Genomic DNA, 20433 nt, shown 5'->3' on the forward strand with positions numbered 1-20433 from the left:
TGCCACTTTAGTTTAGTTTGATCTCATTTCCACCCAGAAAAGAGTTTGAGAGCCTCAGAAGTGTGCTGAGAGCCTTCTACTCCCAACGAGCTCCTTCTATCACTACTCTGTAAAGTCAAACATCTCCTTTAAAATCAGAGCAAAAACAGAGTCCCAGTGTTCCTGTGAGCCACAGTTATTATGGCAAAAGCCTTCCAGAAATACCCTTTCAGATGCTGAGCAGAAGTAAAACTATCAAGGTCACCTCTGGCTTGATCTTGGCGTGTGCTGTACATTCCTCATTTCTCTAAACTCTGGCAAGGGCATTAGCATCCCTTTAGGGATATGCTCTTGCTTGGAACAGTAAGCAGCTCTTCCAAAACCTGGTTGTGGGCTTGTCCCTGCCAGGTGAAGTTAATTGTGCTAAGGAAAACTTATTTTATCTCTTAAGCCTTGTGTGAGCAGCCTTGAGGCAATAGCACTCGGTGGCTCCAGGACCTCAGGTGGCTCCTGGTGTCCCAGCACAGGTCAGGAGTGGAGTCACTGGGAGAGAGATGGCACATTAATTAATTAATAAGGCAAGGATGTGGTGCTTTATTAAGGAATACAATGCTTTCTCTGCTTTCAGAAAACTTTCAACCAAGGTAAGGCACCTTCCTAGAAAACAAGCTGTATTTTCCAAATGATGTAGAAATCCCTGGGGGAGTTTTTCTGCCCTGTACCGTGCAGAAGATCAGGTGGGATTATTACAGTGATCCTGCTGGCCTCAACATCTGTGAAAGTTTGCTGCAGCTCCTTTGAATAGTTACTCTGCTTAGTAGGAGGTGACTTATTTTTTTTTTTCCTGTTGGCATGTTATCAGAGGAGATCACACTAATTGTGTATTTATCTAGAATTATAGTTATGAATCTGCTGTAATAAGGCAGTAATTCATATCTTGAGTGATTTATGACCTGAGCCTGCAAGCCCTCTGAATCCTTTGACTCCACTGGGATTTCCTAAGGCAAGGTCATTGCAGAATTGTTCTTTTTGCTGCTGATACCCTGACGGTGTAGAACCAGCACCTTCACAGCACCACTTATTTGTTAGGATTTATACAAAACAGGCAGACCCAGAATAAATGCAATTTGTATACTATTTTCTTATTCATCTCATTTAACAGCTCCCAAAGTCCTCTCCTGCCTTCCTCTGCTGGGGTACTTAGGTGATTTGGGAGGAGATTTAGGAGGCAATTCTTCTTCACTCTGGAACTTCTGCAGTTAAAATTCATTTAGCTCCAACAAAGGAGAGCAAAAAGGAGTGTTTATAGTCCCTGTGAAGTAATTTTAACCTAGGATTCAAAAGACAAAGACTGTTGTTGAATAGCAATGTTTATTTAGCATTTTAGCATTTAAATCTTTCTCTGTTTGGATGTGTCTTTCCTATTGAACTGGAAGCATAAGTTTCACTGTTTGCCTGCAAAACTCTTTTTTTTTCATCTCACACTGAATCCCCAGAAAATCCTCAAATATTCTTGTAAATCTCAAAGATACTAAGGAGTTAGCCCCCCTTCCTCCCCATTTAGACCTTTGAAGGCTGGTGTGACTAGAATGATTTTGGAGTTATAGTTCAGAGTCGGAATAAAAAATGAAGGGAAGCATTTTGCAATACCGTAGCTTGTACAATAACTAATTACTTATAGATTTTAGGTCACATTTGAAAAAGACAAATACTGAAATAAATGGATAATCACTTGGAGCTACCATTAACAGTTTGTTTAAGCACTTTGGGTTAAAATCAGCTCCGTGTCACAGCAGAGCATCTGCCTGCATCAGTGCATGGTTGTGCCAGTGCCTGTGAGAGCCAAACTGGCTCCTCTGCAGGATCAGAACCACTTGGAGCTCGGGCTTGTGCACTGCACTGGGGGCTTGGTTGGGCCTTTGCTGGACCATGCTGGTGGGAAGAGTTAACCAAGAAAAACCTGACCAGTTCTGACACCAAGTGAGACAGAAAAAAGTCTTAGGGTTTTGAGGCCAGATGCTGCCCTCCACTGTGATGTTCAACAGAAGAAATGAGGAAATGTGCTGGCAGATTTGTGGTGATGTGATCTAAAACATCAGAAGACTTCAGAAGAGAGGGATGAAAATGCAATTAGTGACCTATATATGATGGGATGAGTTTAAACTTTAGATGTAGCCTACATGTGTATTAAAATTGTTGCCTGTCATATGAATGTAATGCAGAAAACTAATTCTTTTATTGCATATTTTAATACAATGTCTTAAACACATTAAATTGCCTTTTTTACCTCTGCAGCTGGAATCATCAATAGTTTTGCTAAGGAGGTGTGTTGTGATGTATTCAGCATAAACTTCAGGCTTTGGAACCCTGGAGAACTGGCTTTTAGCTGGTACACAATTTGCTTTTAGCTGGTATACAATTTGCTTCTCAGCTTCTCTCCCTTCCCGTGGGGCTTGAGATGGGAAACCTCACTACAGTTGCTTCCCTGTGAATTTTGGGAAATCCTTCCAGCCACACACATATCCCACAATGTCTGGCTGTTCCCCATCCTTTCAGAGATGACAGAAGGCTCAGTTTTCTCCCCAAAAGGAGAAAACTCTCAGCTTGGCACCAGATAGCCTCTCTGAAATGTTCATCTTCTTAGAAAGGTAGTGTCGGATACATTGGAAATGCTGGTTTAGGGCTCCAGAAAAGATTTGTGTCCTCAAGGGTCTTTGCTAACTTACTTCATAAATACATGTGGGCCAGCAAGATGGGACATAACTACCCAAAAGACCCCAATTCATCCCAAACATCTTCATATCACGAGGAACAGTCAGGAATGGGGATGGGAGCATCTGGAAATAACATCATTCCTAAGGGAAAGTGTTCCATTTTAATTAATTGTATCCCTTTTATCCACGACAGTGTAATTGCATTTTGCTTAACTAAGTCTTTTTAATTGGTGCTGGGCATGAATGATAAGCAAAGCTGTGCCACTCCTTGTTAGCTGTCACAGGCAGCTCTTTCAGAGCATGGCAGGATGGTTGGAGGGCTTTGAAGCTGGGGTGGAACAGCTGGATCTGGACATTTGGGAGGGACAGGGTGTGGCCCCACAAACCAACCTAAAAACCTCAGGGCTGCCCCTGTCTGTAGATGCAAAAGGATTTTTTGTTGCTCACCAACCACCCCATGGTGACTTGTGACACTCTTCCTGCTCCAGTGGACCTTCTCTTAGGCTGGAGAAATGAACATGTGGGGCATGAGTGCCCTCCAAACCTGCTGCACAGGGATCCCAGTGCTGAGCTTCAGGCTCCAAATGCCACTGCTGGCACTTGTGTCCTGACCCCACAGGGGTGAGGCTGGGGATGAGCTGTGCAGCTGTCCCTCCTCTGTCCCTCCAAGGGGACACTACTGGCAAAATCTGAGGGTTTGCCTTAAAAACTGTATTTCTAGCTATTAAGGAGTGGGGAGCAAGACCTGTACAAGTGTCACAGCTGCCCAGCAGTCTCTGACAAACCATCAGGTACAAGGGGCTGCATCACAGAGACCTAAACCCACCTGCTCTTATTTTGCAAAATCCCTTTCTTGGATGACTGGTTGGCCCCTGCTGCAGTTACTGAGGACTGAAACCACCACAGCCTGCCTCATTCCCTCAAACCAAGCACCCCACCCTCAGGTTTTGTCTCACTGTGTGTGCTGTCAGCTGTTCCACAGGATAAAACATTTTAGTCCTTTCCTATGACACAGGAGGACATCACAGGCACCCTCTGGATGCATCTCCAGGCCTTTGTGGCCACCACTGCCTTCCCACTCCTGGGATCAGAACATGGAATGTTCTGACTTGGAAAAGACCTTAAAGATCATCCAATTTCAAATCCCTGGGCAGGGACAACTTTTACTAGACCTTGAACTAGGATGCTCAAAGCCCCATCCAATATGGCCTTGAACACTTCCAGGGATGGGGCATCCACGGCTGTTGTGGGCAGCCTGTGCCAGTGCCTCGCCACCCTCACTATAAAGAAGTATATACATAAAGTAAAGAAATATCTATTTTATATATAGATATATATAATATATTATATATAAAAATATAAAAATATAGATATAATATATATTATATCTAATATATATATAAGTGTATATATAAATATATATATATATATATATATATATATATATATATATATATAAAGTAAAGAAATATATATATTCTATATATGTATAGTAAAGAATTTTCACCTGACAGATTGTCTACACCTAATCTCTTTTAGTTTAAGGCTATTCCCCCTTGTCCTATCACTACATGCCCTTGACAGAAATCCGTCTCCAGCTTTCCTGCAGGTACTTGGAAGGCGCTCTCAGAGCTCTTCTCCGGACTGAACAGCCCCGACTCTCTCGGCCTGTCTTGCTGGGAGAGGTGCTCCAGCCCTCTGAGCATCTTCGCAGCCCCTCTGGCTCTCTCCGGCAGGTCGATGTCGCTCCTGTGCCGGGGTCTCGGGGGAGCGGAGCAGAGAGGGATGCGCGGGATCCCGGCTGTGCGCGGGGGAAGGCGGCGGGGGCGCGGGGCAGGGGCAGCCTCGGGGCCGATGATGCCGGGGCTCCTCTCCGCAGCGGCCCTTGAGCTCCCCTTAGTGCCGGCAAGGAGCATTTGAGAGCGGCGGCTCCGCGGCGGGGACCGGCCGGGTGCCCGCAGGTGCCACCGCATCCCGCCGGGGCGCGTCCGGCGCTTGTCCTTGCAGGGACACCTTTATTCATCCAAATCGCATCAATCGCGTGGGATCCAGGAAAGGCCAGCTCAATATTTTCTCCCTAATATCTACAGGTGTGTGTGTGTAATTTTATTTCTTTATCTAGTCAAGCATTTATTTATTTATCCATTTATTTATCTATTTTTATTTCTATTTAACACCGATTGATAGCTTATTCATGCTTTGCTGTATTTTTTATTTGTTATCATTTCGCTTTACTGGAACATCTAATTTCTAAAGGCAAGAAAAGCTTAGCTTTATACACCAGACAAATAAGGGGTATTGCTACTGGAGACAGGTTAGGAAATGCTGACAGGGAAGGCAAAGGACTTAGCTAAGGTCAAAAACAAGTGCTGTGCTAAACCAGGGTAGTGTGGCACCTAGATCCCAGGCACTTATTTTTGCACTTTAATGTGTGACCAGCATAGTTTCTAAACAACATTTATATTTGCATGCCAGAGAGATCATCTGAGGATTTCTGAGCATCTGCTGTCTTGGGTGTATGCACTTCTCTGGGGGTTTTAAGCTTAGATTCACAACTAGTATTCACAACTGTAGCATGATGAAGATGGACTATCCAGCTCAGCTGCAGTAAGGGCAGGTTTCTGCACACTGATCCTCTTCTCTTACTGCACTAAGCTAACATGGACCACCCCTCCCCTCCTCTGTGGACTTGAGGTCACACACGTGTGACCTCCTGCAAATGGGCTGATGCCAGGTAGCTGGAAAAGCTGTGAGCTGGCTCACATGCCTGAGCTCCAATTGTTTTGTGACAGCTGGGATGTTTCAGGTTACCTGTGGGTCTTGCAACTGTTATTGATTTGTGAAAAATTCAACTTTCTTTGTCAATATTTCTATGACCTGCTAAAGAGGCACAGTAGCACAGCCTGATGAAACTGGGTTTGCATCATGAAGAGGAGCTTCATGGAGAGCAGAGGCAGCAGCAGCTCCCAGGACAGACTTGGTGTCCCATCAAGCACACTCCACCCCAACATCCTCATTGTGGCTGCAGTTATTTTCACCCCAGCCACGCTTGCTACAGTCCGTAATTGACATTTCACTCCCTGTGCAACTCACATCATCAAGCCAAATTTGTCCGGTACCTTTGGAAGATTAAACAAACAAACAAACAAACAAAAAACCGTTGGATGGGATGGGAGAGAGAGGAATATGCCTTTTTTCCTTAAGAGAGCCCTGTGGACAGTCGGTGTGTGTTGGGTTGTGTGGTTGGTTTGTTGGAAATGAAGCATTTGGGCACAGTTCAAGCAGCCCTTGACATGAAGCTCATCCCAAGAGGAACGAGGAGATCTCTGGCTGCTGGGGCAGGTGGCCTTGCTGTGGTGCTTTCTGTGTGTGTGTAAGCCCCATGCCAGGCCTGGGGGGGTGGGCTGCTGTGGACTCACCTGCTGGGGCTATGAAGAAGGTGACGGCCCGGCTGAACCCCAGCATGCGGCAGACGACGCCGGCCTCGCGCATGGACCAGCCGTCGTCACAGATGGTTCCCCAGGACCCTCTGTAGAAGATTTCCACACGGCCCCTCCTGTCTCCTCCCACGATTCGTACATAATTACCAGGGCCAACTGAGAATTCAGAGGAGAAAATACCTCTATGGGTCATGCAGGCATAAGGAAAAAGGCGCTGACAGACAGAAGCAGTGACCACCAAACCAGAGGGATGTTCCTATCCCCAGGGTGGGGCCAGAGGTTTCTGGTGGCCCAAATCCAAACAATTTAAGAGCCTTCCTGCATTTGGAGACACCAGGCTGCAGCTCAGAGCACAGACTCCTTGGCTCTGTTAGCTGCAGGTTAACCAGCATGAGCAGAGGGGTATTTTGGCCCTGATCTCAGGTAGCTCTGATACCAGATGGCAAGTGAGAGAAGAAGTAAAATCCAGTACCTTCTCCTTTTTCACCTTTGCTCCCTTTCAGTCCTGAGGAACCTGTTTCAAATTAGAAAAGCAAACATTTGACAGTTGCTTGTGGAAAAATCTGGTTATTATCTAGTTCTAAATACTTGTGTGAGTTAGAGATGTCCAGACTCCTCCCCTTGTAGAAAATGAACACCCTGAAGTGACCAAGGGTGTGTAAAAGAAACATGGCAGGAAAAGTAGGATAACATACTGCAAAATATTCCCAATGTGCGACCCAAGAAAAGGGCCACTTTCAAAATCCCATATATTGATTCACTAGTGGGAAATGTATCTCATTCCCACTGTTACCTGTAAAATGACATCTCTGATAGACTTTGGCATCTCCAGAAGCAGGCATGGTATCTCCAAAAGTACTTGCAGGAAGACCTGCATCCTGGGATTTGATCTCCAGGGAGAGCAGAAAGGTGCTCACAGCAGTCCTCCACATTTCTGTGGAGCATCTTGGTCTTGAGGGTAGGGGTGTTTGAAATAACCCATTGAGCTCTTTCCCCAAAGCTACCTCCAGAAAGCACTCATTGCTGTCTCCTTCTGGGGACCAGGAGATGACATGCACCCACAGCACGGAGCCAGCCCAGTTACACTTCTTCCATCTTCCAGATGCAAAGCTCCAGAGGAGAAGTGCATGGAGGAGCCCCACACAGAACCTAGTTTATTTTATTTCTGAGGATTCTGGATGAACAGTTAAAAGAAAAAAGTATCTGGAGCACTGTTTGCTTCCCATGGGCTGTTGTAACAACCGTTTGTTTTTGTCTTTTTTTTTTACTACAAATCCTATGTTTTTTTTAAACATTCTGTGATTGGAAGGGCAGGGGGTTAAGGATGGAGAGTAGCTGTGGTTCTGGCCCTTTTGAACAACTTTTGTGTCCTACAGTTAGCAAGGTGTAGTTAAATAGTCTCACTGTTAGGTATTTCCAATAGCCTCACTATTGCATGTTCCTGAGTGTTTACATGGGATTTATCCCAGGCACAGGGTGTCTCTGATGTCTCTGAACAAAGCAAAGAGGAACGTGGGTTGTTCCAGCTTTCTGTGAAATCAGGGATTTGAGAAAAATCTAATGCTTCTGTGTACTTGCATGTCTTTTGACACACCTCCCAGGGTGTACAGCTGACACCCTGCACATTCCTTTGCTAGGAAGGCTGATCTGCAGTCCCAAACCCAAATGTGCCACCAGCTCCACAGACCCTGTGGCACGGAGCCTTACCAGTATATCCAATCTCTCCCTTGGCTCCTTTTAGTCCTGGCTCTCCTTTCAGACCCTTAGGGCCGTAATCCCCCTTGGCTCCTTTTTGACCAGCTGGGCCTGGGGTGCCTGGGTGGAAAGCAAAAAGTCATTGCCTTTGTCCCTTCCCAGGGAAAAGACATGGCAAACATTTCACATTGATGCAGAACAGTGGAATGTGGCACCTAAAGTTCCTTGCATCGTCATCTTTGTATCAGAATAAATCATGCTGTGAGAGTTTACCTGCTGGGCCCTGGTCTCCCTTTGCTCCCTTTTGCCCTTGAGGTCCTAAGATAATAAAAAACAAACAAACAAACAAATATTTATGAACTGATGCTTATACATTTATAAAAGCTTACGCAAAGCAGTATTTACAAGTTATTTTAAATCATCAAGTTTTGGTGTCTACACTATAAACATCTATTTCTGAATCAGGTGTCTTATTTCACATCCTAATCAGTGCAGGCCAAGTCAAACAAGAAAACACAGGGATGGAGAAACATCTTCTCCTGAAGTTCATCTTAAACTGCTTCCTTGTGCATTTTCCATTTATACAAAAATTCAGGCACCATCACCCCTCACACATATTACAGATGGCAGAACCAACCCTCTGGTGAGCAGTCAGCCCCAGCAGCCTGGCAGAGCCCCAGGAGTGCCATGGCATCCTGGGATGCACTGGGGGTCCAAGAAAAAAAGAGCTCTGCTCTTGGTGATGTAGTTCCCTTTGTGGTGTCTGCATGTGTGTTTTTGACCCAAAACCTGTTTTATTCTCCTTTACCTGCTATTCCTTGTTCTCCCTTTGCACCTTTGAGTCCAGCAATGCCTTGTGCTCCTAAAATAAAAAAGAAATCAGTAAGAGTGAACCCATCACACAAAGTGAGGCCAGAGTAGGAGGGCAATGAGTTGTAGGTTTGAGCAGGGCTGTACCTGGGCTACCTTTGGGGCCCTGGTCACCCTTTTCCCCTTTCTGACCAGGTCTGCCTTCAGGGCCAGGACTTCCAGGAGGTCCAAGTTGTCCAGTTGCACCTTGAGGTTGAGTGAAAGCAGCACAAAATGAAATGTCACACAACACATGAAGGAGATCAAAAGACAGACAGCTCAATCACCAGCCCTTGCACACTGAGCTGAGCCTGTGAAGGCAAAACAAGCACTGGCTGTCTCCAAATTGCAATCCTGGCAGTGCTAATCTTAGCAATGCAGTCAGGGGTGATCTGGAGTGAAAGGCTGCATGGAACCAAGTCCTGGCTGACTGCCAGCCTTGAAATGCAGAAGTTCTTCCCAAAAGAACAGCCAAGTTCTGCCCTTATGTGTGCACAGGTGCCAGGAAGGAGGCCATGGCCCTTCTTTCCCTCTCAGTCTCCTGCACAGTGAGCGGGGCCCACAAGAGACAGCCAAGGCTGCTGGATGAGTTTGGATGACATTGAAACATTGGCACAGTTTCTTCATCTAATCATCATCTTCTCTTACCCATGCTGGGATCTAGACCAGCTGCAGCTTTCCTTGTCATGAAACACCACATTAAAGAGATCAGAATTATGCCTCCACAAGAAATGGCACCTTCTGCACAGCTTACCTGCCTCTCCTTTCTGCCCAGGCGGTCCAGGCTTCCCAGGGCTCCCTGCAATGACATCCTGGCATCAGTGCAGAGCAGCCCCTCCGTGGGGCAGCCCTGCACCCTGTCCCACTGTGCCCTCTGCACTTACCCTGGTCACCTGGCACTCCTGGGAATCCCTGCTCACCCTTAGGACCCATGATTCCCGGGAGCCCGTGGTGCCCCTTCTCGCCCTTGTCACCTTTCTGTCCTTGGGGACCTATCAAACAGCACAGCACATACATGTAAATTCAAAAAAACCCCAGATATGTTGTCTCTGCAGCCTATTGAGCACCTCTGTCTGGCCTCACCAGCAGCAGGGTTTGGCCTCACACCTGCATTTGCCATTCAGTGACACTGTCACCATAAAGCTGGGGGAGGACAGAGCTGGCCTGTCTGATCCACCTCTGGCTCTGTCAGCCTCCCTGGCCAGATGTTTGCCTGGCCTGCTGTTAAAGGCTTGCAGAGGTGCCATGACAACTCTCCAGTCTATTCCCCGAACTATCACTCCTACTGGAATGTTTTCTGCTCTAGTTAAATATCCCTTACTGCATCTGAATGCTTCCCCTCTGCCAGACACAGTGGAGATACAGGGCAGCACATTCCACTCTTGTTCTTCCAGAGAGTTCTGTCATCTCCCCTTAACCTTGTCTTCTCTGAACAAGTGATCAGCATGCTCCAAAAGAGCTGAATTACTTGAAAGTGCCTCATTTGAAGACTTCTCCTTCATTTTTCTGCTCTAGAATTATCCCAAAGTCCTTGCCTTTTGGTATTCCTCCTACAATCCCTCTTCTCTCCTGGAGCATCCTGTGCTAATGAGAGCATTGGGGCATTCAGGAGCTGATGGAAGATCTGAGGAAGCTCTTATCAACCTGTCCAGCTGTCCTCCCTGCTCTGCACCACACACATCACCTGCTTTCTTTTCCTCTCCTTCTTTCAGCCCATGTGAGACCCCTGAGGAACAGTCATCCATAATTCATGCTACATGGTACAAACATGTGGCATAGCTCTTCTCCTTCAGGTGTACAAAGCCAGGCTTGTGTAAGATGCTCATAAAGCTCTCAGAAAGGGGTTCCACTAAAATGAGGATTAACATCCACATGCCTGTGCATATAAATTACATTGTATTATTTCATACCATAGAAATCCTACTGCAAACATCACTGCTTTAATCTAGGATAGGCTGATAATTGAATATCTGTGGCTTTCATTAGACAAAGGTCACTCTGTAAAGAGACTCTCGTGGTGCAGAATCAACATTTTACGTGGCCTCTTCCCCCAGCCCTCCTTTGGGAGATTTGCTGAAGCATGACATGAAATTAAACCCCTTCAGATCAGTTCAAGTGTCCTGTTTATCCAGCTCCCCCACTGACCGGCAAACCACGCTCAGGACTGCTTGGGTTTTTTATGAATACTGACCAATGAAAACTTCTCCTGGTGTTTTATGTAGAATGAGTTTAATAAGAAATATGTGTGAGAGCATTAAAAATATTAAGATAGTGAAGAAGTCTTACCTGCAATCCCCATCTCTCCTTTTTCTCCTTTCGCTCCTGGATAACCACTTGGGCCAGCAGGACCAGCAGCTCCCTTGCTCCCCTTTTCCCCCTGGGGTCCATCTGTGCCTGCAGGGACAACACCATTCTTCTGATGCTTCGTGGGGTGCCATTGTAGTCAGTGCCAGCAGCAGGACACCCACCACAGCTGTGAGCCTGAGCCAAACTCCATTCTCTGTGCACTTGAGGGTGGTGCTGGTGACAGTGGGAAATTGGCCCACAGTGACTGTTGCACGCTGACTTTTAAAATAAGATTTTTTTTTCCAGCTAAGTTTTGCTTTTGCTCACATTAGCTTTACATAGGCTTATTTCCTTCAGTTCCAATGACATTCTTACTCACTTACACCTTGGCTGAGGACGAGATTGCTCATAAAATCATCCATAAAGCCACTTTATGTTCATCTACAGAAGTAATTCAGGTGACAAAAAAGCCTTACCTCGGTCTCCCTTTGTCCCTGGTGGTCCCCGTAACCCTGGGATGTAAAATACATATATCAGCTGACACACATCTACTATTCATAGTAATGGCTAAGAAGGAGAGACAAATTTTTTAATCATCCTTTGCTCACACGATTTCAGTCACCAGTGAGACCAATCTTCAGCTGGCAGGGACCAGAACAACCACTTGAGTAAAGTCCTTGGAGCTCAGCTGAGTGCTCAGCTGGGCAGGGGCCAGCTTGTCTTCCTGCCAAGCCCAGCTCATGGGGACCATTGGGGAGATCTTTCATGAAAATGCACTGAACAATTGGGCTCTGATGTGTAATAACACTGCTTGGCAGGAGGTGCTCTTTCAACGTCCTAAGTGCAGCCAGGAACATATGAAAACACAATTTTTAATTTTTTTTTTTTTCCCTTCAGAAAATCTCTTCAGTGTAGCCAAGAAGTAGGGATGGATGAGTTACAGACCCGACCTAACAAGGGTTGTATCTTAGATCATCATCACAGGATCATGGAAACTGTTGCCTGGCCCAACCCCTGCTCCAAGTGCAGCCAGCATAGATCAGGACCTGCTGCATCCTCACAGTCTGGAGATATTTACCTCCTCTGGCAGGAGTAGTCCTACCCAAACCCCCAGGCACCCAGGGCAGCAGCTTGTGCGTGGCTGTGGAGGGCAGAACTTGCTCCCAGCTCATTCCTGAGTCTGTGCCAATGCTTTTCTAGGGACAGGGTGGGCATCGACCTCTGTGGGAGCACTTGGGCTAGCCAAGGCTCCTGGAGGATCAGTGAAAAGCCTCCACACAGGCTTTACACCTGCTTTTTACAGCAGGTCTCCTCATGACCACTGGCTGTCTGCACACTGGGTAGGGCCTGGGTCTGGAGACTGAAATCCCAAATCCTCACTTCAGCTCTCTTAGATGAAATAAATAAGAAGAGGAACAGAGGAGAAGTTGTGACTCGGTTACCGACATACCTGGTACTCCAGGATCTCCTTTGCGTCCAGGAGGCCCTGAAATAAATATTTAATGGATATTTTTCAGTAGTCAGCAGTCAGTGAGGAGCACAGCAGTATGGGATTGAGGTGTGGGCTGGAGACACAACCCTTCTGGAGGGCACCTAGAATCCAAATCTACAAGTCACAGGAGGGAAGAGGAGCCCAGAGCTGCATTTGCAGCTGCAGGGGGACCTGGGGGCTTGCACAGGGCAATGCTCCAGCTCCTATAGGTGCTCCCGTGTGATGGTGTTCACAGGGGTTTTAGGATGAGCGAAGAGACGAGGATCTGACACCATGTTTCAGAAGGCTTGATTTATTATTTTATGATATATATTATATTAAAACTATACTAAAAGAATAGAACAAAGGATTTCATCAGAAGGCAAGCTAAGAATAGAATAAGAAAGAATGATAACAAAGGCTTGTGGCCCGGACTCTCTGTCTGAGCCAGCTCACTGGGATTGACCATTAATTAGAAACAACTGCATGAGACAATCATAGATCCACCTGTTGCATTCCACAGCAGCAGATAATTATTGTTTATATTTTGTTCCTGAGGCCTCTCAGCTTCTCAAGAAGAAAAATCCTAAAAAACAGATTTTTCATAAAAGATGTCTGTGACACTCCCTTGTCTGGAGTTGACTCCCATCGTGGGCATGGGACATAACTAACTGACAGGGAGATTGAATCTTGCCCTAGTTATTGGATCATCTAAACTGGGTTTTCAGCCCCACTAATGCTGCAGAGCCAGCATGGAGAGCCATACCTGCAACCAGGGTGATGTTGCTCATCCTCATCATCAGGTTTGCATTGTTGCTTTTAATTATGGTGATTTCCTCTTCTAAGCTTCTCCTCCAGTTTTCTTCTTGTCCCATGAGAAAGTCCTTCCAAGTGGAGCTTCTCGACAAGGCCAGATGGTTGGCAGAGTAGTGCTGCAGAATCTCTTCTGTATAGGAGGCATTTTGCTCCTGAAGTTCCAGTATCTCTCTCTGCATCTTAAACACTGAGGAAACAAAAAGCCCATGCAGTGAATATTCGCTGCCCGCTCTGGCTGGGAAATGGGTGTTTGGCAGAGCAGCTCCCCAGCACCTGGGGGGGACACGGGGAGATAAAGACCACCCCTGTTTGACCCGGGGAGGTGCTTTTCATGTGCCAGTCCCTGCTGCAGCCAGGAGTGCAGCTGGGAGCGCTTTTGCAAATGCAAAGCACACACACACAGGGTGGGGGAATCGCTCCTGCAGCCGCTGCTTTGCCCGGCGGTGCTGGAGGAGCCTCTCGCTCCCTCGGAGGTGTCAGACCTGTGTGCTCATCCCCACTTGCCCCCAGGCTCACCCAGCAGAGCTCTGCTTTGATGCCCAGCCCATGGGGAGGCTGTGGTGTTACCTTTGTACATCAGCAGCCCCTGGCCGGCCGTCAGCAGCAGCAGGTAGATGCTCAGGGCAGTCCGAGTGCAGCATGTGGATGCCTTTTTCTGGCTCCGAGGCTCTAAAAACCAAGAGAGGAAGGGTAGACACTCTCCCACATTTCTGCCCTACAAGCTCTGCGTGCTTGCAGCCTCTCCAGGCCTGGCCACAGTGCTTTCCAGAGGTGTGGAGCACCTTGGTCCCTCTGTGGGAGCAAGGCAGGCTGCCTTCCTCTGCCCCAGGCTTTGCACTGCAATCTGCTGTGCCATCTTTTCCTTTGCTAATTTAACCAGCTCAGCTCCATCAAGACTAAATCCAGCCTATATCTGTGTAAGTGTGGTGATTTCCCCCTTTCTGCACCAATAAACTCCCTGTTTCCAGTTTCCATCATTTTTACTTGTCCCAGGCTGCCTTTCAGAGTGCTGCTCAAAGCAATCCCTTCTCCATCCAGAGCACTGCATACGTGTGATTCCAACAGTGATGCATGTATACATCAAAACAAATGAAAAATCAATAATAAACTGAACTGCAGAACAAATTGAAACAAGTCATAAGATGTAAAATCAATCATTACCAGCAAGTGTAAAGGAAATAAATGGCTTTGTTGAATTTTGGCCTTCAGGGAGAAAAAAAGTATTTCAGAAGCATTGGTAACTACGTCAGACATTCAGTAAGTTACCCTCAATTGAGGTCTTTATTTTTTTTCAAAGTAATGTAATCAGGAGTTTAAAGTCTTGGTATTAAAAGAGTACAATATTTTAATTGGTTTTATAATAGAATGGCTTACTCAGCAATGAAGCTTTTATATTCAGCCAAAAATTCATAAACTTACATTTTTATATTGAGTCTGGTGATTTTAGTATCTTAACTATTACACATGAAAGTCTTACTCAAGCAAATTAGACATTTTCTAAGACAGGAAAATAACTGATTTTTTTCTGATGCTCAGCATCAGTTTTTGGCTAGAAAGGATAGCTTGACATACTTCTACCTTTAAATGGCTGTTAATTTACTAGCAAAATCACTGCAAAAAGCATTTAATATGCAATATTTCATTTTTATGTGTTGTTTTAGACCAGATAAAATCCATATAAATCCATTGAACAAAAAGAAATCTTACCACTTATCTGAAAGGTTGTGATAGCAGGTGAGGCAAACCCCATCTTTTCTGAAATACTGCAAGAGTTCATATCACTCGAATTTCTGTCTTCCCCGTATTTGTCTGTAATTTTCATGACAAATTTCTTGTGGCTATCCTAAAGCCATGGACAATAAAGAACTGGAGGTACTTCTTCTCTGCCTCCTGATTTGATATGCTTTCTGATTTGTATTTCCTATCTGCTCAGCTTTTATAGACTGCTGAGAACTCTGATGTGGTAATTTGAACAGTTCCTCAAAAAATCCCACAGCTGAGATGCTGAGCTGCTCTCGTGTGCTCAGTTGGAGTCCAGGGAGCCTTGGGAAGGATCCTGAAAGATCTTCAACCTGGAGCTATTCAGCATCTCTGCATTGTGGCAGAGCTAGGCATGAGATGGACATTTTGTTTCTAACACAAGTAATCCTCCTCAGGTAGCCAAGAAGATTCCATGTTCAATGGTAGCTTGGCCATCACTCTCCTGGGAGGGGAGGCTGAGGACTTTGTCACAGTGAAACTCACAGTAATGTGCACCACGGTGACACCTCAGTGGCTGTGTGAGACAGGAGGGAAAGGACCAGGAGGAGTTGTAAAGACAAGTGAATGATGGTGGGATGAGGGGTGCTGAAACCCAAAGGGGTTTGGGATGATATGGAGAAGAGGCACTTGCAGCCTCCTTGAAAAGGTCTCTCCAGTTCCTGCTTCCTCCCTGATGAGTTTTTCACACCCACCAACACAATTCCTACTTCTTCACCATTTCTTTGCCCTCATCCTGCCAAACTCCCCCTGGCATTTGGCATTCTGATGTCTCCATTTGTGCTGGGTTTGACTTTTGCAAAGCAAAGTGACTCACCCAGGCCCACAGGCAGGAGCTGTTGGTAGGAGCCGGGCAAAGCCCTCCTCATCCACGCTGCCAGCACCAGCTGCTGCCCTCTCTGAGGTGCAAGGCAGTCACTGTCACACCTCCTGGTCCTGGGCTGCACGTCTGGGTCCATCCCTGGGGCCGTGTCCACCCCTGGGGCCGTGTCCATCCCTGTGTCCACCCCTGGCTCCTCACTGCTCTGCTTGGCCATGGAATGAAGTGTGGCAAGGCTTCAGGTAGGGCTGAGCTGGAGATCTGGCAGTGCAGAGTGAAGCCCTCTGTTCTGCATCTGATGCACAAATCTCTGAAAGCCTTAGACCACGAATATGTGGGGATTTTTAAATCAGCTTCTGTGTTCTCCTTTCAAATGTGCTCGTGCAGCTGTGACCTGGTTTGTCCCCAGGAGGGAGGAAGAAGAATTCTCCATTTTTAAACATTCTGCTACACTCTGTGTAGGAATTGGGATAATTTGCTTCCTTGTGAAGGTCTCAGATATCCCCTTGAATTAGGGAGGCTCTAGAGGTTACCACCAATCAGCTGAGCCACTGTAAATGCCTGTGCATCCTCTCCCATCACGGCATCACCTCCTCACAGGAGTAAGGGCTCAAATCCAGCCCATTTCTGATGGTTCTGGTGGTTCAGCTGACCACTCTGCACAAGCCTGGAGCCATCTACTCTTGCTGGGTGATGAGCTGGGAATGACTGTGCTTGTGCTGCCAAGTGGATGTTTATAGGGGTGGATGTGATTCAGGTGCATGCAGAGAGCAGATTTACAGCAGAGAGACTTTTAATAATACTTCTAGTCGAATCCATTTTATTTCAAAGTATTAAAAACAAGCTGGCAGACGTAGTTCTCAAAAGCCTGCCTAAAGACAAAAGGTGCAATGAGATCTTTGTGCCCTCCTTCCCTGAGAAAGGAGCTGAGGGATAAGTTTTCACATGATTCATGATCATGCTGTGGCCGTGCCACTCTCACTGGCCCAGTTGGCATAGGTGTAAAAACAGGGGTAGATTCCATTAATCTGACAGCCCTGAACTGCAGTGTTTTGGGTTTTGAAGTCCAATGCTCCACTTTTGGGGGGAAAGTCATGAGCTGCAGTTGCCTACCCAGCTGGTGAAACCTTCATTTCTATTTGATGCAGGCTCATGCAGCTCTGCAAGCTGCCACATTCTCATTGCTCAGCTGGGCATTTAGCTGCCTGGGAGGTTGTGGTGCATTTCTATCTGGATGTCAGCCTCTGCAAACAGGCAGCAGATCTCCCATGAGGTGCTGAGGGTCTGGGCCACGCCCTGGTGCCAGAGATGTGTCCCAACATGCTGGCTCAGCCTCTGTGTGTGCTTCCGTCCTGCTTTCTGCTGCCTTTCATTTCTCACTGCACCATCACTGACTGCAGCAATAGGTTGACTCTGATTTTGCAATCAGGACAGGAAAAAAGAAAAGAAACTGCTGATTCAGTGCAGTCTCCCTGGGTTGATGTTCTGCTGAAGCAATGGGGTTATTTATAGATAACAGATTATGGGACATTATGGGACACGTATGCTGGGCCTCAGCCTTACCCTTCAGGCTGTTTGTGAGAAAGCTCTGGTTCCTCTCCTCCTGCTGCTCATCCTGCCTCCCCTGACACTCAAGGAAGAGCTTCTAGTCCTGCAGCTCATCCCTTTCCTTCCTACATTCATACAGAAGATGCTCCTCACATTCTCACTCTAAGCGTGCACCAACATATGAACCAAGTTTTATAAACTGACCACAGCTGCCTCAAAGTCACGAGCATGGGGGAACTGCTGGTGCTGGGAAAAGGAAGTGGCCTGGAAGTGGCTGGTGGAGCAAAAAAGTCCCTGGCCATGCCCACCACCTTTCTCATCTTCCATCACTGTTGTCCTCTGCAGGCATTTGCCACCACCAAGAGCTCATGGCAAGGCAAAGGGATGCAGCACCAAACTCCAGCCTGGAAATAGCTGAACACATCGACAGCCTCCCAGCAGTGGTTCTGCCAGGGAGCTTGGGCAGACATCAGCCTCCTCAGCATAGCCATTTATCCTGAAAAAACTGAAGCTGTGCTTCTTTAAAGACTTTTTTTTCCCCCTGTGTGAGATGTTGTAGCTCAGAGGTGTTTCTCCCACCATTTACCCACAAGATGTAATTTTCCCAAACTCATCTATTTGATTGCAGACTGTCTCAGGCATAAATGTGCAGCATTCAGGAGGCTTTCACTCCTCTCCAAGGAAGTGTATGGCATAAACAGGGCCAACAGTGGGTAGGCTGATGCAGGAACCTTCACCATTTCTGCTGTTGCCTCTAGATTGAAGTGAGGGCTGCAGCCAGGCAAAGTGACAGTCTGCCCCTTATCCTGATACCTGCACCCATGTTTCTGCAGATGGGTTTCAAAACATCACAAAGTAATCCTGCCACAGACCACACTGCCCTCCCACAGAAGAAAGCAAGCAACTGTGGTTTGATCTGTGACACATCCCATGCCTGTCCACCACAAAGCCAGCAATGACCAGAGCTGTACAATTGCCTCATCACAACCTTGCTAGTAGACTAGCTTGTTTCTTTTTTTTTTCCTATTTAATCGGATTTTTCAGTCTTTTGTCTTTTTGCAATGAGCAAGTTTGATGAATTTTGACATACCAGTTCTTGTGGTGGATTTACTCCAGCCATCAGCCAAACAGCCACCACCAAATGTGGTCTCAGTCGTCTTTTGCAAAGGATGGGAGAAAATGGAAGGTGAGAAGACTTGTGAGTTGATATAATGACAGTTTAATAGGGAAAGCAAAAGATGCACTTGCAAGCAAAGCAGAAAGAGGAACTCATTCTCTACTTCCCATGAGCAGGCAGATTGGCAACTGCTTTTGGGAATCGGGGTCTCAGCATGCACGATGGCTTTTTGAGCTGACAAATACACAAACCACAAACCTCTCCCCTTCCTCCTTCCTCCCCTGAACTTCTAATCTCTGAGTTTGACATCATACGGTGCAGAATACCCCTGGACTCAGTTTGGGTCACAAGCCTGGCTGTGTCCCTTCCCAATCTCTTACCCAATCCCAGCCTGCTCCCAGGCTCAGTTTTGTACAAGCTCTACCCACCCATAGCCAAAAAACATCCATGTTAGCAACAAAACATCTGTGTTAGCAGCACTGGCTTAGCCCCAAACCTGTGGCACAGCACCATACTGTGTTGGCAGAGCTCTCAGTGGACAGCGTTTATCCTAAAATACATTGCTCTCCCCAAGGAAGGAGCAAGGACTCTGATGCCCGTGGACTTCAGGAGGCACTGCTGAATCCAGGGGATGCCAAGGCAGGTTGTGGGTGATCTGCCCACCAGTAGATCACGGAGGTACCAGATCTGGGATCTCCCTTGTGAGTGTCCCACGGACTGCCCAGCTCAGCCCTTGTCAGCATCCCCTGAAAAAAAGTGTATCCAGCTCTGAGGGCAAGAAAAGGTGCATTAGATAGAGATTTTCTGAGCAGAAATGAAGCTGAGGCCAACACACAAGTTCTAATGCCAGGGCATTAAAACAAACCTTGAGTCTGGACCCATATGGGACCCTCATTGTGAAGCTCCCCACACCCCTGCACAGCCAGACCTGTGCTCGGGGGGTCTGGCTGCTGCAGTAGCACCTGGGTTCTTCTGGGACTGTGGAGAAGCACTTGTGCTAAAGCAATAAAACCCCCCGCACTGCCTGGCTGACATTTCTCCTTTCTAGCTTGATGTGTTGCTTGGCTTTGTTGTAGAGATTGAAAACAGATTTTCTTTCCCTTCTTTGAGTTATGTTAATTTGTGTTTCATCAGAACTTGCCTCTTCTCCTCCTTTCCTTTTTTTTCCCCCTCCTTTAGGCTGGATCCAGCTGCACCATGAATTCAAGGAACCACCTGTAAAATATTTTAATGACTTCAACCTGCTCTTTGAGGTGAATTAATACCAGGGCAGCCTCTGCAGCACAGTGAAATAGTCAGGTTTGGCTAAGCAGGCCACCCTCAAAGCTGAAAAATATGTTCTGCAAGGCCGATGTGCCTGACAGGCAAGTTTGTTTTCAAGGTCCTCGTGCAACATCTTCCTCCTCACCTCAAGAGCATTTGTCCCTTATTCAGGTAAGAGCTGATCCCAAGGACTGGATGAGACAGGCTAAGAAACAGAGGGGTAATGAGACATCACAAAACCAGTCACATGGAGGGTGGGTTAGATCTGCTCATGGTCTGCTACAAGCAGCACAATTATGCTGAAGGGGGGGGGGATCTCCCAGAGCTGCTCTGCATTTAGCAGCCCGGTTCTGTTCCCAGATCAGCTGCTCCCTAAGGCTCCTCTTTTCTGGAAGGCTTTGCTTCATCACATGTTTTCCACAAGGCCAAAAAGATTTCTCTAAGCACAGCTGAGAGTGTAACCACATTCCCACTTTCCTCCATCTGCTGGGCTTTTAAAATTCAAGGTTCATTTTTAATTTGCTAAGCAGCTATTAACCATATCAAGTGATGCTGCAGGTGCTGTTGTGGTCCTTTCTGCCCCACAACCAACCCAACCAGGCAAGGAGGTTGGGTTAACTTGCCCTGATGTGTTTTTCAGGAAAGTCTCTGGGATTATTGTGAGGCTCAGGGTCATG

At 46.8% G+C, this 20433-nt stretch overlaps 1 protein-coding gene across 1 annotated transcript; it reads right to left on the reverse strand.

The window, feature by feature from the left end:
* Positions 1 to 4803: 4803 nt before the first annotated feature.
* On the reverse strand, positions 4804 to 15072 carry MARCO (macrophage receptor with collagenous structure). Its single transcript, XM_066553720.1, has 15 exons — positions 14958 to 15072; positions 13818 to 13919; positions 13201 to 13437; positions 12414 to 12449; positions 11440 to 11475; positions 10964 to 11071; positions 9558 to 9669; positions 9432 to 9472; positions 8786 to 8884; positions 8637 to 8690; positions 8102 to 8146; positions 7841 to 7948; positions 6606 to 6647; positions 6113 to 6289; positions 4804 to 5812 (listed from the first exon to the last, which is right to left on the reverse strand). Exons 1-15 carry the CDS (start codon positions 15070 to 15072, stop codon positions 5682 to 5684), a joined length of 1443 nt encoding a protein of 480 aa, XP_066409817.1. The 3' UTR covers positions 4804 to 5681.
* Between the last annotated feature and the right edge of the window lie 5361 nt (positions 15073 to 20433).

This window comes from Molothrus aeneus, chromosome 7, assembly GCF_037042795.1.
Source record: "Molothrus aeneus isolate 106 chromosome 7, BPBGC_Maene_1.0, whole genome shotgun sequence".
Classification (NCBI taxonomy): Eukaryota; Metazoa; Chordata; class Aves; order Passeriformes; family Icteridae; genus Molothrus; species Molothrus aeneus.

What these genes read in the sequence shown, in the direction of transcription:
- MARCO (XM_066553720.1), bottom strand. Translation starts at nt 15,072, where the DNA reads ATGAAAATTACAGACAAATACGGGGAAGACAGAAATTCGAGTGATATG. An exon ending in GGGGCTGCTGATGTACAAAG is followed by an intron (nt 13,438 to 13,817) that starts GTAACACCACAG and finishes TTGTTTCCTCAG; the next exon opens with TGTTTAAGATGCAGAGAGAG. An exon ending in GTGCCAGGTGACCAGGGTAA is followed by an intron (nt 9,473 to 9,557) that starts GTGCAGAGGGCA and finishes CATTGCAGGGAG; the next exon opens with CCCTGGGAAGCCTGGACCGC.